Source organism: Tenebrio molitor, chromosome 5 (genome assembly GCF_963966145.1).
Source record: "Tenebrio molitor chromosome 5, icTenMoli1.1, whole genome shotgun sequence".
Classification (NCBI taxonomy): Eukaryota; Metazoa; Arthropoda; class Insecta; order Coleoptera; family Tenebrionidae; genus Tenebrio; species Tenebrio molitor.
This window is the reverse complement of record NC_091050.1, coordinates 4,316,879-4,331,791: the sequence shown is the minus strand read 5'-3', so window position 1 is coordinate 4,331,791 and position 14,913 is coordinate 4,316,879. Positions and strand designations below refer to the sequence as shown.

The 14,913-nt window shown below is 36.0% G+C and overlaps 1 protein-coding gene and 1 long non-coding RNA gene across 3 annotated transcripts in view; one reads left to right on the top strand and one right to left on the bottom strand.

Annotated features, from left to right (window-relative positions):
* The window catches only part of LOC138131036 (T-box transcription factor TBX20-like), a 39,420-nt gene extending 25,003 nt beyond the window's left edge, over positions 1-14,417 (top strand). The window contains exons 3-6 of one of the 2 annotated variants that reach the window (XM_069047792.1): positions 9,891-10,164; positions 10,225-10,386; positions 13,235-13,311; positions 13,368-14,417. In XM_069047792.1, the coding sequence (XP_068903893.1) occupies positions 9,891-10,164; positions 10,225-10,386; positions 13,235-13,311; positions 13,368-13,824 (970 nt within the window). In that variant the 3' untranslated portion in view covers positions 13,825-14,417. Of the gene's footprint in view, positions 1-9,890; positions 10,387-13,234; positions 13,312-13,367 lie in introns of both variants that reach the window. The other variant, XM_069047791.1, reaches the window with a different exon arrangement.
* LOC138131037 (uncharacterized) lies at positions 11,168-11,899 on the bottom strand. Its single transcript, XR_011159699.1, has 2 exons — positions 11,443-11,899; positions 11,168-11,386 (listed from the first exon to the last, which is right to left on the bottom strand). It is a non-coding gene; the product is annotated as an uncharacterized lncRNA (long non-coding RNA).
* Positions 14,418-14,913: the final 496 nt, after the last annotated feature.

Here is a 14,913-nt window from a genome sequence, read left to right as displayed (position 1 = left end):
CTTTAATGTCAAATGACAGGCAAGCTATGATGAAAACAAGTGACGATCGCAAATTTTTGCTGTCAAGTTGCTAATGCTTACTGACCAAATTTGGTTCACATCCAAAGCGTTTTGTTGTTTTTGTGTAGCCTTAACTAACAAAATATGAGTGAAATTCCTAACTAGAACATACAGAGTAATCAAATTATTGACAAGGGAAGGAAATGGACCCAAGAATATTCACCAGAGGATGATTAATGTGCGCCGGCATATTTTACGATAACACTTTGGTCTAAACAATTTCGATGGGGTAGGGAATCACTTCAGGATGACCCAAGATGCGGCTTGTTAAAGCAAAAACCAACGAAAACTCCAAGAAGGTTGAAATTTTGGGCTTAGCAGATCGAAGAATAAAAGTCTCAAGGATTGCCGATAAAGCGGGGATATCGAAAGCTACAGTATTAAAAAATGTTGTATGGAGATTTAGGAATGAATAAGGTCTGAGCACGTTGGATCCCAAAATTGCTTAATCCCGGACAAAAACTGTGTTGGCAACACATTTGCCAAGAAAACTTGGTAGCTTTCTTCGAAAATTGCAACAGGTGATTTGAACGTGGATGTATCACTGAGATTCACCAACAAAATAAGAATCCATGCAGTGGGGTCCACATGGCATTTCCACAGCCAAAAATGCAAGAGCGCAGAATTCATCAGGAAATCTGATGGGGACGGTATTTTGGGATATGAAAGGAATCTTACCGATTGAATACATACAATAACACCAGAAGTCTATAAGGAAACAATCAGAAAGTTGAAAACTGCCATACAGCAAAAAAGGCCCCACAACTGTGATCAAAAGAGTGCGGTTTTGTAGAGATGGAAAATCCACTCTGCAGCCCAGATTTGGCACCGAGTCACTCTTTCCTAAATTAAATAAACACTTGAGGGGATGTCTTTGTTCTTCGGATGAATAACCGAAAGAAGCGGTAGAGGAATTTTTTGAGGACTTATATAAAAAAAAAAGTCTTTTGAAGGCATAGCTTTATTGGAAAAATGTTGCAATAAATGTGTAACTATATGTGGACTATAATGTTGAAAAATAAAATATTACTTTTCTACTCTTCTTCATTTCATAGCGAGGTAGATAATATGTATAAAAATCTCCCCTCGTATTATAACAACTTAAAATATATTTAACATTCCTAGCATAAATAGAAAATAAGACCACTTCCATAATAATTATTTCATTTAGTATCCAACAAATTACTTGAGGAATGAAAAAAATTAAAAAATGTTTTTTTAATAATGAGATGTTTCTAAAAAGCTTGCAGAAATTTGTGGTAGTTTGACATTTCAATAAATGTTTTTCTCTTAATTTGGTTATGTTTCAATTGTACTGACTGTCATTTGTCGTTCGTTCTTGCGTGTGTCTAAAGTAACAGAAAAAATAAAAACTCGTTCAAAGCCAACTCCAAGTGAAAATTTTAATAGTCACCCGTTACATACATTTTAATGAGATGGACCACACTTTTTCTGCTTCATCCCAGAGTGTTTAATTTCAAAATGTTCGTTACAGACGAAGATTTTATTAGATTTTTGACTGGAAGCATTAATTTTCGTTCTGACAACCGGGATTCAGTGGTCTGTGCAAATTTGTTGCGTGTGTGTGGGATTTTTTCGGGAGCTTGTTAGGGCCATGAAAGTAGATATCATTTCAGTGTTGGCCCAGTTAGATGTCGTAAACATGTGATATGTGTGTGCTAATGGGAACATGCTTTATTAGTTTCGAGGTGTGTGGTCTGTCCACAGCTCCACACATCTACAACACGGCAGCACTTGCCAGCTCCGGTTACAGCCCGGACTATGCCCACTGTATTACGTCACGCCCACTACTCGAATTCTCGACTGGGCCGGAAAATTGCTCGCGCAATAGACCAGCTTCAAGAAAGATTCTTAAAAATTATCCAACAATCTAAATCTGAATGTTGGTAAATTGGAAAGAAACTATTCATAGCTAGTACAGTTAAATCAATTGCTGGACCAAAACAGACATCTAAATTTTTGGGGAAATCATCTCTAATTTGACGTCACTTTTAAATAATTAACGCACAAACCAAAACGTTTATGTGATGGTTCAAGAAGTGACAAACCCTCGTTTTGTGTAATCTAATATAATGGGTGAATTATTAAAATCCCCGGAAATTACAACGACGCTCTGTCACTACAGTCGACTGCAATTCCTCCGAGCATTCTATTAGGTACTTAAATATTTAAACTTTCGGTTTGAATATCTCAGGATAATTTCAGGTTATCGTCGGTGAAAAATTAAACAAACTCGGTACCCTTAATTATCTCATTTTTTTGCCGTAAGGTTTCTAGCTTAATTACAGCAAAACACAAAGGCAAAAAACGGAACTGCTAAAAGATTAAAAAGAGCAGACCATCCCGTTCTCATTAGTAGTCTTATGCCTTGCCTGTAGCATCGGATAAATTCAATTTAAAACCGACTGATTGCGTTGAAAGTATTAATTTATTGTATGCCCGCCATGAATGATGTTCGCAATTAATAAAAATTTCAATCTTAACTCTCATTTATAACGCTTGACTTGAAATGAAAGTGCAATTATTTATGTAAACTGCCGGCATGGATTTTTAATAGCCGAGCTTTTTTGTTCGCTTCAAGTGGCGATAATTGCAAAGAATTCTTCAGCCGTTGCCCGACAGAAGCTTTTTGGTAATTGAGCGAACTGGACCAATCTACTTCCGGGTCAGTTTTTATTTATTACAGCTTAAAAAAATGACCTGAGACTATTCATTTTTTTGTTATGGAGTTTACAGAAACTTCTTTTTATGTGCATATTTCGAAAATATTCAGAGATTAGAAAAATAACTATACAGGATATTCATAAACAATTAAAAGAATGCATTTGTTATTAACGGTTAATCATTAGCATTGTGAAATCTGTGACAAATAAATTTTATTTTTTAAAAGTTAAAATTTTTATAACAATTACAAACCACAAGCTCAAATGAATGTTACATATTGCATGAAAAATATCTAAAACGTGAAAAGAATTATTATCGGAAAAACATTTTATGGCAATAATAAAGTTATGATTTATGTTTTTAGTTTCATTTTTATTTATACACAATATTTATGCTATTATACATAGAAACAAAAAAACTTTTTGGTTATTTATTTTTTTGGAAATAGGTGTTGACCACAATCACTTTAATTACAAATTATTCAGTCAATGGGAACTAGAATATCTTTTTTGAGGGTGCAAAGGTAAACTAATGTCACTCGAAGAATCAAATCGAACACCTTGCTGATTCGTATATCGTTTACAGACTGTCCAATTATAGACTTTAACTGGCAAATTCTTCTTGTGCGGAATGTACTTAAAAGCTTTTCATTTGGCATGCATCTTGAAGCAATGAATCAATCCGGCTGCTAACGTCACCTGCAGAAGTGAAGCGCTTCAATATGCTGGTGAAGATCTAATTGCGCGTTGCATGTCATTCGAGGAACTTTTCTGTCCGCTTACCCATCCTGTCAATTGGCAACACTTTGAAGTGTGACTATTTTCACCAGCTTAGAGCAACACTCGGTCGAATGCCTGGCAAGTTGCGAGCAGATAATTAATAGAGTTGTTGGTATAAACGAGTGAATTGCATTTCAATTTGATCAATTAAACGAATCTGTTGGTCTGAAAGCTTCTACAGCGACGCTGCCAGATTTAACACTGTTCTAAAAATCGCTCCGGTGTGTACGTCTTTAGTGTAGCAGCTCCCGCTTACTGTACTTTTTCAATAAAATATCAGCTTCGGATTTGTATATTTATAACATGAAATTTAAACGTTTGACGCCAACGACGTGTTAATGTTTTCTCTCCACACCGATTACACGTTTTATACATCCACTGTATATTTTTTCTAATTTAATGAGTCTGAACTGTTTTAATTTTTTCGAAGAAACCATTAATTCAGATGAGCTTTTAAACGGTTATTCAATTAGGGCCCATATGATGGGACGTTAAATAATATTCAACATGTTGCTCCCGGAGATGTGTTGGGACGATTAGGTAACATTTATAAAAAACGTACACACACTGTGCAAGTTGGCAGGTTGAAAGAGGTTAAAACCCTTAATCATAGTGTTGGTAAAATTTATGGGGTGAGGCCGTCATAATTTTATTTATATCGACGTTTCTCAGCTACCCTTCTCTCTAATATTTCGGAAGCTAGACATTAACTGATTCACACCCACCTCGACGAAGTATAATTATAAGCCTAAAGTTTGTGTAATTTTGACACTAATAAGCGTCTTCTTTTAGAAAATTTGGCGGACCAATTGATCTACGTCAAAATAAAACTTAACGTATCTGCCACTTTGAGTTACTTCTCCTTACAAGTTTTATTCTAACATTAATTGTATGTATCTTAAATTATTTTGTTATTGTTGAACTTTCTACGATTTGCGTAATTTCAGAATTTTATTTTTTTATCAAGAAATTCAACGTTCATAAGGTATCTTATGGTCAAAGCCCGAAGCACACTAAGGAGTGACCAAGCTTCTTAGTGGAAGCTCAAAATAATTTTGTGTTTTAGCTATTTTTAACTAGGACGCCTTTAGTCAGTTTCTAGGAGTAACTAACATTGTTTGTCAAAGGAAGTAACTGAAAAATCTTAAGACCTTGCCTAGTCAGTCCATACTCTGATATAAATTCGAGAATTGATTAATAAAAAAATGTTACAATTGTAAGATTTTTTTTTCTGTACCTTTACTTAATTACTTATTTTGACAACTAGTCGCGTCGCTTGCTCGCGGAGGTAGGAATAACAGACAGGCTGGAACATGCACGACAAACAAGGCTAATATCAGGATTTGACTAGTGACCTAGGGTTGAATATTCAGAAGACGAACTGGTTTCTATCTTTGACCGGCCGATTTTGTCTTTCCTAGGATTGACTAAAAACGTACCAACCAAAAGCCGAAACTTATCTCTATTTCGGGGTTTGAGCAAAGCGGTCAGTCAATCCGCGGATTGTCTAGTTATTCTCAGGAGAGATCACGGCTCCGCTCTTTGACCAGATGCATCAATCATTACAAGGAAACATTTTATCTGATGTTTAGAGTAAAATTTGATACCTACCAATTCGTCTGAACGATTCATTTGCTAATTAGTGATTATTCTGATTATAATTGCACGGTCGGAAAATTTTGTCAATTTGTTAGTGTCAAAAATCTCAAATTGTAAAATTTCAGTATATTGCAAAGAATGCTAATCTATGATGACAAAGAATCAATGTTTATTCGAAGATTTTTGTTTGAGCTGTTTAGTTGCAGTCGTTAAATATTATTAATTATCCAAATACTTATCTACAAGTTACTTCTAAATTGAAACTGGCAGTTGTAAAGCCAATACGGATGTATTGATGTGTGGAGGTTTTCGTACAATTTTTACAGAAATCGTAATAGTCGCAAGATATTTTACCTGCTCAATGACAAATCAATAACTTTAACGACGGATTTAGATATAAAATGGCGCAAAAATAGTGCCATTATTTGAATTGAACCTTTGCTTCTTCACATTAAAGAAATAATTATTGCATTACATGAACTCCTGCTTAACACGTCCAATAAATTTATTGTAACCTTTGTTCTACACTAAACGGTACTTAATGAAATAATGTTCTGATTATTAAAAACTATAGTTTAAAAGTTAAGATATTTTTGTATGAAGGAACCAAAGTGTATCTTGGACAATTTATCAGTCTTAGAAAGCATTTCTATTCGGATGTCTTCTATCTGGAAACCGAATCGCATATTCTTGCGACACAGCTTCAGAATTACGTCCATATTCACAGTGAGTTATTATCATATCGCAATATTCCTCTGAAGTGTAATATGTTAGGAGTTGTACCTGGACCTTATGTCTGAACGGTGACTTTCCCCTTCCAATGTTCACATCTAGTTTTAAGTTAATCATGTTTACCATTTTTTCTCAATCCAATGTTTAACAAACATACCACCAATCGTTGTACATAGTTGTAGTTGTTACAGTTGATTAGATGTTATTTCCAGTTATACATTTTATTGAGTGAGCAACGGTTTTGAAAACTGAGCCAATACAAAACAAAATTAATTATGATAAGTTAATAATGGCAAAAGTGCGAAAGTGACAGACAACCACCTGACAGATATTATTAATAAATTCGGTACGGTTGCCGTGATTGATTTAGTTTCCAGCACACCTACCTATAAGTTTACTGAATTACAACTAGTCTCGAACGAGAGAGCGTCCCGGTTGAAAACAATTGAAGTCTTGACCTAAGTGCATTAAGATTTTTGTTTCAAATATTGTTGAAAGAACCCGGCATTACGAGCTCCTCCTATGTTTTTTGAATAGCTTTAGATACATTTGCAATAAATCACATTTCATAAATAAAAGATCCAGTTTTGAATAAAAAGGGGGAGTACTCTAGAGTTTGCCAAAAAATTCCAATATTGAGCGAGTGGATTATTATTGTTCTCGGATGCAACAGTTGCGCATCCGAATATCAACTGTGTTTTTCGTTTTGACGTATCCTCATTTATCATTCAGGGTGCAAGGAAAGGGTCCGGCAACAAATGTGGCAATCGGATGCAGGATGTAGTTTTGTTTTCGGAATCCGGAACGTTTCTATCAAGTCCGGAGCGTGATGTGTAGCGCGCAGTTCGATCATTTGTAAGCGGAGATCCAGTATCCAAGATAAACGGTAAAGGTAACAAACAGGCTAACAGGTAAAATAAACCTCACACCTTTGGACAGAGGTGAATTATCGTAGTGCGATTTGTGCATCGACTTAGTCGGAACTGCCCTATCCAGATCCTGAAGAGATATCGAAACAAATTAGCACTGAAATTATAGGCTTTTAGAAGCCGCTATCTTCATCGCTTGTGATTCGCCGCGGGTCCAATCGATTATTGTACTCGAATATCAGTGATAATAATCCCAGGCCAGATGGTTTCGACCATAATTCAAATTGTTACACTTACGTTTGTTGTTTTATAATTTTAAAGCGGCATCACCCTGTAATGTGCTCACAATAAATGCCAGATTGGAACCGGCGATACCTCGCTCTTTCAGGTGTTCGCAGATAAGTCGGCTGCAGCAAGTGTCCTCAGAGAGGTGACGGAATTTTCTACCTGTGAAAATTTATAACTTAATTCTCTCTTGTTTATATGGCAATAAATTTGATAATGCCCCTTAATCACCATCAATTACTCGACTTTCTGCGTAACGTCTGCCTGACGTTTGATTTTTCCGTCGTGTGTTCTGCAACTATAAATATTATCTCGCTAATTCTTTCGGATTAAGCAGATGCGTTTCGGCATTAATTAGGTGCAATTTCGAAAGGCACAGGAAGCCATAATTACCAGGTTCTCAGTTGAACTCGAGTAATAAATACGTTCTTTAGCAGTTGAAGTGCGACCATCATGGCCCGTTTGTACTGTCACTCGGTCCGTTGCTCCAACATCTTTACGTTTAATTAAAACATACGAGTTTGGCTGATGGATTCAGTGAAGACGCCGCGACGGGCCAAAGGCGCAATTAAGCGCCGCTACGCTTGCAATTATTTACAGGGCGGTCAACCTTACAAAAATATGCTTTGATATCTTACGCAAGTATAAATCAAACATGGTTCCGTTCCATAAATTTCAGATTGTCGACTTATAGGAATCACAGTAAAAGTCACCCGCATTCCTTGCTTATCTTAACGCTGTTACGTTCATGGGGGTCACGAGAGATAGAAATCATAATAACAGAACCGACTATTAATTATTAGGTATCTGTTAAAACTCTTTTGCAGGAATAAAGTTGCTTTGTCAATTTGAAATTTTTAAACTTTTTTTCTCTAATTTCATATAGGTACATTTTTTAGAATTAGAATATTATTAATCATTACACGTACATTCATTCTTACACAAATATTGTAAGTACAACTCCTAAAGTTGAAAGGAGAATCGTGATTTCGATATGCTTTCGTTAAAGTAAAAAAAAAATTGAAGATCATATCCTCTACATTAAATAGGTAATAATAAATGTATTACTTAAAGTGTTTGCAACAGTTTTTTTCATAAAATTCAGTAACTCCCAAAATTTTTGAAAAAATTTTAGCCCCTTTTTCTCTAAAAATATCAAGATTTGTATAAGGCATTATTGGGTCAATCGTTATCTATTGTGGAGTTCTATCACTGGTTAAAATATCTGTACAACTTTCAAAGTCACCCTGTATACATATACAGTGTTTTAATCAAATTAACTGATACATTTACGTCACAGTTTTAAAGTACCTACACTATTACGTAATAAATTCTACTCTATAATTTTCAATTTTCCTTCATTCTATTAATAATTTAATCCTCGTTTTCCAATTATTTAAAAGAACATCAAAAATCAAATAAAACCCGATATGAACAAGTTTGTTATTCATTATTTAATTATATCTTTTTAATGTTTACTATTTCTTGGTTACAATGACTGATAGTAATCATAACACACAATATTTGAAAATATATGCAGAACAACTTAATTATACGGTATTTGCTCTTGATTTTAATTAAGAGGAAATTATTCAGTAATCTTTCTAAATACTTTGTTTTTCTGAGTTGCTTGTAATAATTAAAATACAATTTCTATGGTTATTGTTGATATAAAATTCTTATTTCTTTAATGTACCAAGTCTAGTAAATGTATTAACACTTATACAGACTGATTCACATAACTTTCCGACCCTGACGAAATTTAAATGTAGCCAATAATACGTTTTTCATCCATTACTTGATCCAAAAACATGAATAATTTTAAACATTTGTATGGTGTGGACATCCCTCACAAAAGTCTCAATTATAAAAAATGGCAGTACATATTTTTTTTACATTTTAAATAACCCCATAGAAAAAATTTCCACATAACGTAAGGTACAATTTTTTTTTCATCCGTCGTTTAGGTAGTAGGAAGCTCTATCAGAAAGAGAAGAAAAAAGTGGTGGTTATCATTTAAAAAAATTAGTGTCAAGTCATAGCTCAAAAATGAATGACGTCATGAACAAGTGAAGCAACTTAAAGTAAACATTATTTGAAATAAAAATTTACTTGTTTCAGCATTTTCGACAAATGTCATTAGTTTTCAAAGTTCTGAATGTATTTTGTTAACATAAAAAAAATAATTTCTACATTTGATTAATAACCATATAAGTAGAAAATTTAAAATAAATTCGAAAATATATTGCTGGTTTAAAAACCTTTAGTAAGGACAAATTGTTGCAGAAATGCATATAAAAGTAGTTCTCAATTTGTTTTAAACAAGTAATTCCACCATTTGTTAGGAGTCCTACACAGGTAAAAAATATCAGTTAATTACCATAGGAGCCATAATCCTAAATATTAGTACCAAAAAAATTCATGGGTTTGCGAGAGCACATTTGGAGAATTGGGGAAGTGCCAACGGCTAAAATAATTAATAATAAAACAGTCACTCTTTTAGACTAATATGAATTTATGAATCTAGAAAGATCAACAAAGAAAAAGTAAAGGACCGGCTATGAGAAAGAATATTTCTAAAAACGTGGGGCGTAACTGTTATTTGTTAATTGTGATATTTACGTGAGATTTATTTAAAAAGTTGCTTTTTATTCAAAAACACGAAATAGTCAAGACAGAATCTTATTTTCGAAATGGGAACAAAGAAAATGTTGACTCAACCATGTTTGTTGGAGTTTCGGCAAAACTTGTCATCAGCGATGAAGCTACACACTTTCAGAAGTTTTATTTTCCATAGTCGCTCGTTATTTCTTTTTTTGTTAATAATGGTCTTAAGTAAATACTTAAGTATAGATACAGCAAAATTATTGTTTTATTTCAGGCGCATGTTTCCGACAGTGCGAGTTTCTTTCACTGGAATCAGGCCAGACCAGAGATATGCTGTGCTTCTGGATATAGTCCCCGTGGATAATAAACGCTACCGTTACGCTTACCACCGTTCTTCCTGGCTAGTGGCCGGCAAAGCAGACCCGCCAGCGCCCTGCAGAATGTGCGCTCATCCGGATTCTCCGTTCTCTGGTGAGCAGCTTCGAAAACAAGTTGTTTCTTTCGAAAAAGTAAAGCTCACCAACAACGAAATGGATAAACACGGACACGTATGTTACTATTCAAAACATAAGCGAACAATAAAACAACGAGATTTTCTTCTCTTGCAGTTGGTTTTGAATTCAATGCACAAGTATCAGCCGAGGATTCACTTAGTGAAACGACCGGATGGGGCTTCAGGACAAATAGTCGACTTGGAAAATGAAGAATATAAAACATTTATATTTCCTGAAACTGTTTTTACTGCTGTCACGGCTTATCAAAATCAGTTGGTGAGTTATATTTTGCTAAAATATAAAGTGCCGGAAATACACGTGTTTAGATTATAATACACCATTGAGACATTACTCTCGAGACTCTTTAAGAAGTCATCTAATTTTAATTTTATTGGTTTACCCAGCTTTAAAATGAGTTCATTCATAATGACTTTATGGCATTTTTTTATTTATCAAGGAGTGATTCAAAAACGTCACTGCTTGTACCTAATATTCTACATAAATTTGTAATAATAACTTTCGGTTGTTTTTGCGATTATGTTTGTAATTGTCCGTGAAGCATAATTTACCTGCGGTAGATTGAGCCTAGGAGTCTGCGGCATGAAAAAAGGATCTTCTCGGCAGTCGTCCATTACAAATTCCTGGCACAGCAGATGTTACGCTTTAATCATAAGTTGCAGACGCGACAATATTTATACATCGCCAGATTAACTTTGTCCTATACAAAATATTGTTGACCAAATAGCAATCTCTCAATTAACAAGCTCGCGCCTCGACGCCTGGCGTACAGCCAGATCTGTCAGCCCACCCAGAACTCTGTGCTGATAGGTGGATAAATGAACTCGAGCCTAGTGACAATTTTACCAATTCACGAACTGCAAATGTATTGTTGCTCAAAACATAGGGTCATCAACGTCGACCACACATTAACACTAACCGTTTTTCAATTCGAAATAGAAAATTACAACGAGGTGACGAAGAAATGATGAGTTGTTTCGAAGTGGAATCCCGACTAAGTTTAAACTTGGCATTTTCTGTCACTAAATATAAATTCTACTTGTTTACATATTTACTCTATTGACATTCTTTCGCACTCGATTACATCTACACGAATGCTATCGGTCCCGGGAGGAACCTGTGGCCTCTGTGGCGAAAAAAAGTACGGAATCGTAGGAGCACTTGATAAATTTCCCATCCCCAATTCGTTTTTCTCACTACGTCGACTCCAAGTTCTACGTAGATCTCCATGGTGAAACTAGAATTTTGACGGATTTGACTGCAAAAGCGAAAATGACTTACGAAAGTTTCAAACGATAATACCTTTGAACTTACCAGTTAGGTAATATTTAGTTGCGTTACTCACATCTATTCAGATTAAGTTTGTCGTATATTTCGGAACACCGTGATTATGATGATACAGTGATGTGGTGGTACGTGTGTGGTCTTGATTTATTACATAACGACGTAATTTATTGTGATGTTATCTGCCACATTTCAATAATTTTATTGGTTATTTACCCAACTTTATCGGCCTCAGCTATTGTTTTTCATCCAAGACAGTGACTAGCGTAAAATCGATTTTGAAAGAGAAATTGTCAAATCAGTTTGACGTTCGTTGTCTGGTGAAGGATTTGCCAGTTGCAAGGATGATTCTTCAGCGCTAAACCTATTTGGAATATTTATGGTCTTCTCTGTGATATTTAAGGATATCGGGGGCGCTCGTTAGTGACTTCCTAACACATTGATGTTGTGAAATGTGTCATGTTAGCTCGCGAAGCATGCGTATCTAGTCTCCGGCAATCCGTCACTCGACAAGAACATAGCATCATGTGTCTCGCCACACACACGCGTCGTGTGAAACGTCCTGTCTCATTTAAAAACTATTATTTATGTTTGCTTTAGTCGGAGAATGTTGGCTGCTTCTTTCAGGGCGCTCTCTTTTATGGCGTTGGAACACGCCAATTGCGCCAAACCTTAGCCGACGAAGGGTGTCGCATGTAATCAACCGAGTTATTCTTGGCGGCCTGAGTTCTGTTATGTAAAAATATCGTTTCCAACACAAAGTGTTGCAACAATCGACTTCTCAGCAATTAAACATTTTGAGCAAATAGCTGAAATAGGTAAGTGAGATAAGAGAAACTGGAAACGTGGAGGAATTCTCTTTCGCCTGCCGTACCACGATGATCACCTACAAGAAGCCCATAAAACACCTTCGCACATGTGACTGGCGCTACTGCTCGGTTTAGTGCTATAATTCACCATCTATCTTACTTCATCACACCTGCATCATTTCAAGATAGAGCGAGAAAAGACGCAACGGTACAACGTTGTTTTATTTAATCTCCCTCTCTTACTGGCAAACCTTGGAGGCTGTTGGAGGAAGCGGGAAAGTGAAGTGAGTTCGAACCAAAGGACTTCACTGCTAGCATATACAAAAGGCGCTTTGATCTCGGGATTAAAAGGAGAAAAAAAAACGTTTTATACGCTACTCTGGTGGAATATCGTGTGACCATCATACATTTAATATATTAGCATTGAGATGTTATCTAATTAAATGATTGCGCATTAACTGGTGGAATAATTCGTGTCGCGAGAAAATTTATATACGAGTGGATTCAAAGGGATTTTGGAATGAAATAAATTATGTGTAAGCAGGCATTAATTGCAGATGCTGGTTTTGACGCCTCCAGTGGAGACGTGACTGAGGAGGAAGAATCAAATGAATCATTAAAGAGACCTTTTTCATAATTATCTATTCGTTTTAGCGAATTATTTATTCTTTCATATCTAACTAAACCGGTTCTGTATCAGATGTCATCTTCTGAGTCGATGCTGTCTCATGCATCACGACGTACGGGATAGGCCCTGAAGAACGAGCGCGCGGTGGGCGCCCAGCGCATTCCAGACATTCCCCATCGGGTGCTGTCACTCCCCACGAGCAGATAATTGGCCCACCCCAGGAGTTCATCTTTGAACTGACGTCCTGTTTGCTTTACTGATTTGCTTTCCCTTTTATTGATGTCCACGATTCGTGACTAATTATAAACTCTCAACCCGAAGACGTTCGCATTCGTTTTTGCCAATTGGCTCAATGGTGATTAATAATTTTTAATCATCTTTGCAGATAACCAAACTGAAGATTGACAGCAATCCGTTCGCTAAGGGTTTCAGAGATTCCTCACGTCTCACAGAATTCGAAAGGTAATTTAAGTGCAATCGCTGTTTGAACGTCACCACATTTTTCTATATATTTCCAGAGAAACCATGGAATCGATGCTCGCCGAACAACATTATCTTCGTTCTCCGTTGCGGCCCTTCGCCGATTTAGACACTCACAATAACAATTTGTCTATAGAGGAAAAGGCAATTCTTGCTGCAAGGTCTCAGTTGTTCCTGAGGGCGGCAGCTGCAGCTGCGGGTCCTTACGGTCCTTTGATGGGAGGACTGTACGGGGCAAGTGCATCTCAAAGTAGTGCCGTCTCGCCGGGAGTATTGTGGAATCAGTGGGCTTGTTTGGGTCCGTCACTGCTTGCGGCTCAGCATCAACACCAACTGGCAGTCGCCGCCGCTGGAAGCTCGCATTTGAATTCGCAAATGTCGCCTCTGGCGAGACCTTTAGCCCAGCACAGATATTCTCCATACGCTTCTCTTCCTAAATCTTCTCCAGATACGAGTTTAAGAGACGGAAGAGAGTCGCCCAGTAGCCCAACTTGAGGTGGTTCCTTCTTCTTGTGATATATAGCGGAATTTTAAATATATACTGTAAAAACTGACTCCTCACATTGCAAAAATCTGTATTATATTAAAACAATATTAATATTTTATATTAAGATTTATCAAGTAAAGTATCTAGCGGCATTGGTTATATGTTATGGCAATGTAAACTAATGTTGCAAAATTTGTAAATATATCGCTTAAATTATAAAAACCAAACTTTTGTAGTATAAATCGACAAACTTTGAGTGTTAACTGATTCCGCTAAAGTTCCAAACAAGTGTACAATATGTCTGTAAATAAATATAATTTATTATAGTGAGCTAATGTGACTCAGTTTCATTATGTCTTTCAACAGAGGAAGTTTCAGCCGTGCATCATTTATTAAGCAGATTCCTATAGAGGACGCTCACAACAAACCCTGTTGAAGGACATGATGACTAAGTTGTAGATCGTTACACTTCCTCGCATAATTAATTGTTTAAAAGCTGCTTCAGAATGTAATTGCATAGTTGTGTACTACACAGTCGAGATAGGTTTGATTATTATAATATTCTAAATCTTTCCAATGAAATAAATGCATTTTAAAAAAACCGTTGTACGTTGATATTATTTCGTCGTCTTCCTCGTGCGCGTTGTGTCGAAACTATCCAAGACAGTATTCCATTCTGAATAATGATTCCTATATAATGCTTAATAATCGTTACATGTCAACGTCTGTATTTTTTCCGGTGGGATGGAGAATGATACTTCAGTGAAGGACGTGAAAGTCGCTTTAATTGTAATAGCCCGTAAAAGTCTCCGTAACCAATTTGACATTTCAGTCAAAAAGCACATCCATCTTTCTTTGAACATAATACAAAAATAAATCCTTCATATGTTGAGATATGAAGCGTTCTAAAACACGACGTCATAGTAAGAAATATATAAATATTTTGTGTATGATTAATGACGAAGTTTGTCCACGATACGCGACGATGCAGTGGGGGCAGGCCGTAGCAACCAGGGGTACGAAACAGACAAGCTAATGTGTGTTTTGATTGATGAAGACCACCAGATGAAGAAATGTCTTCGAGACATATATTGACT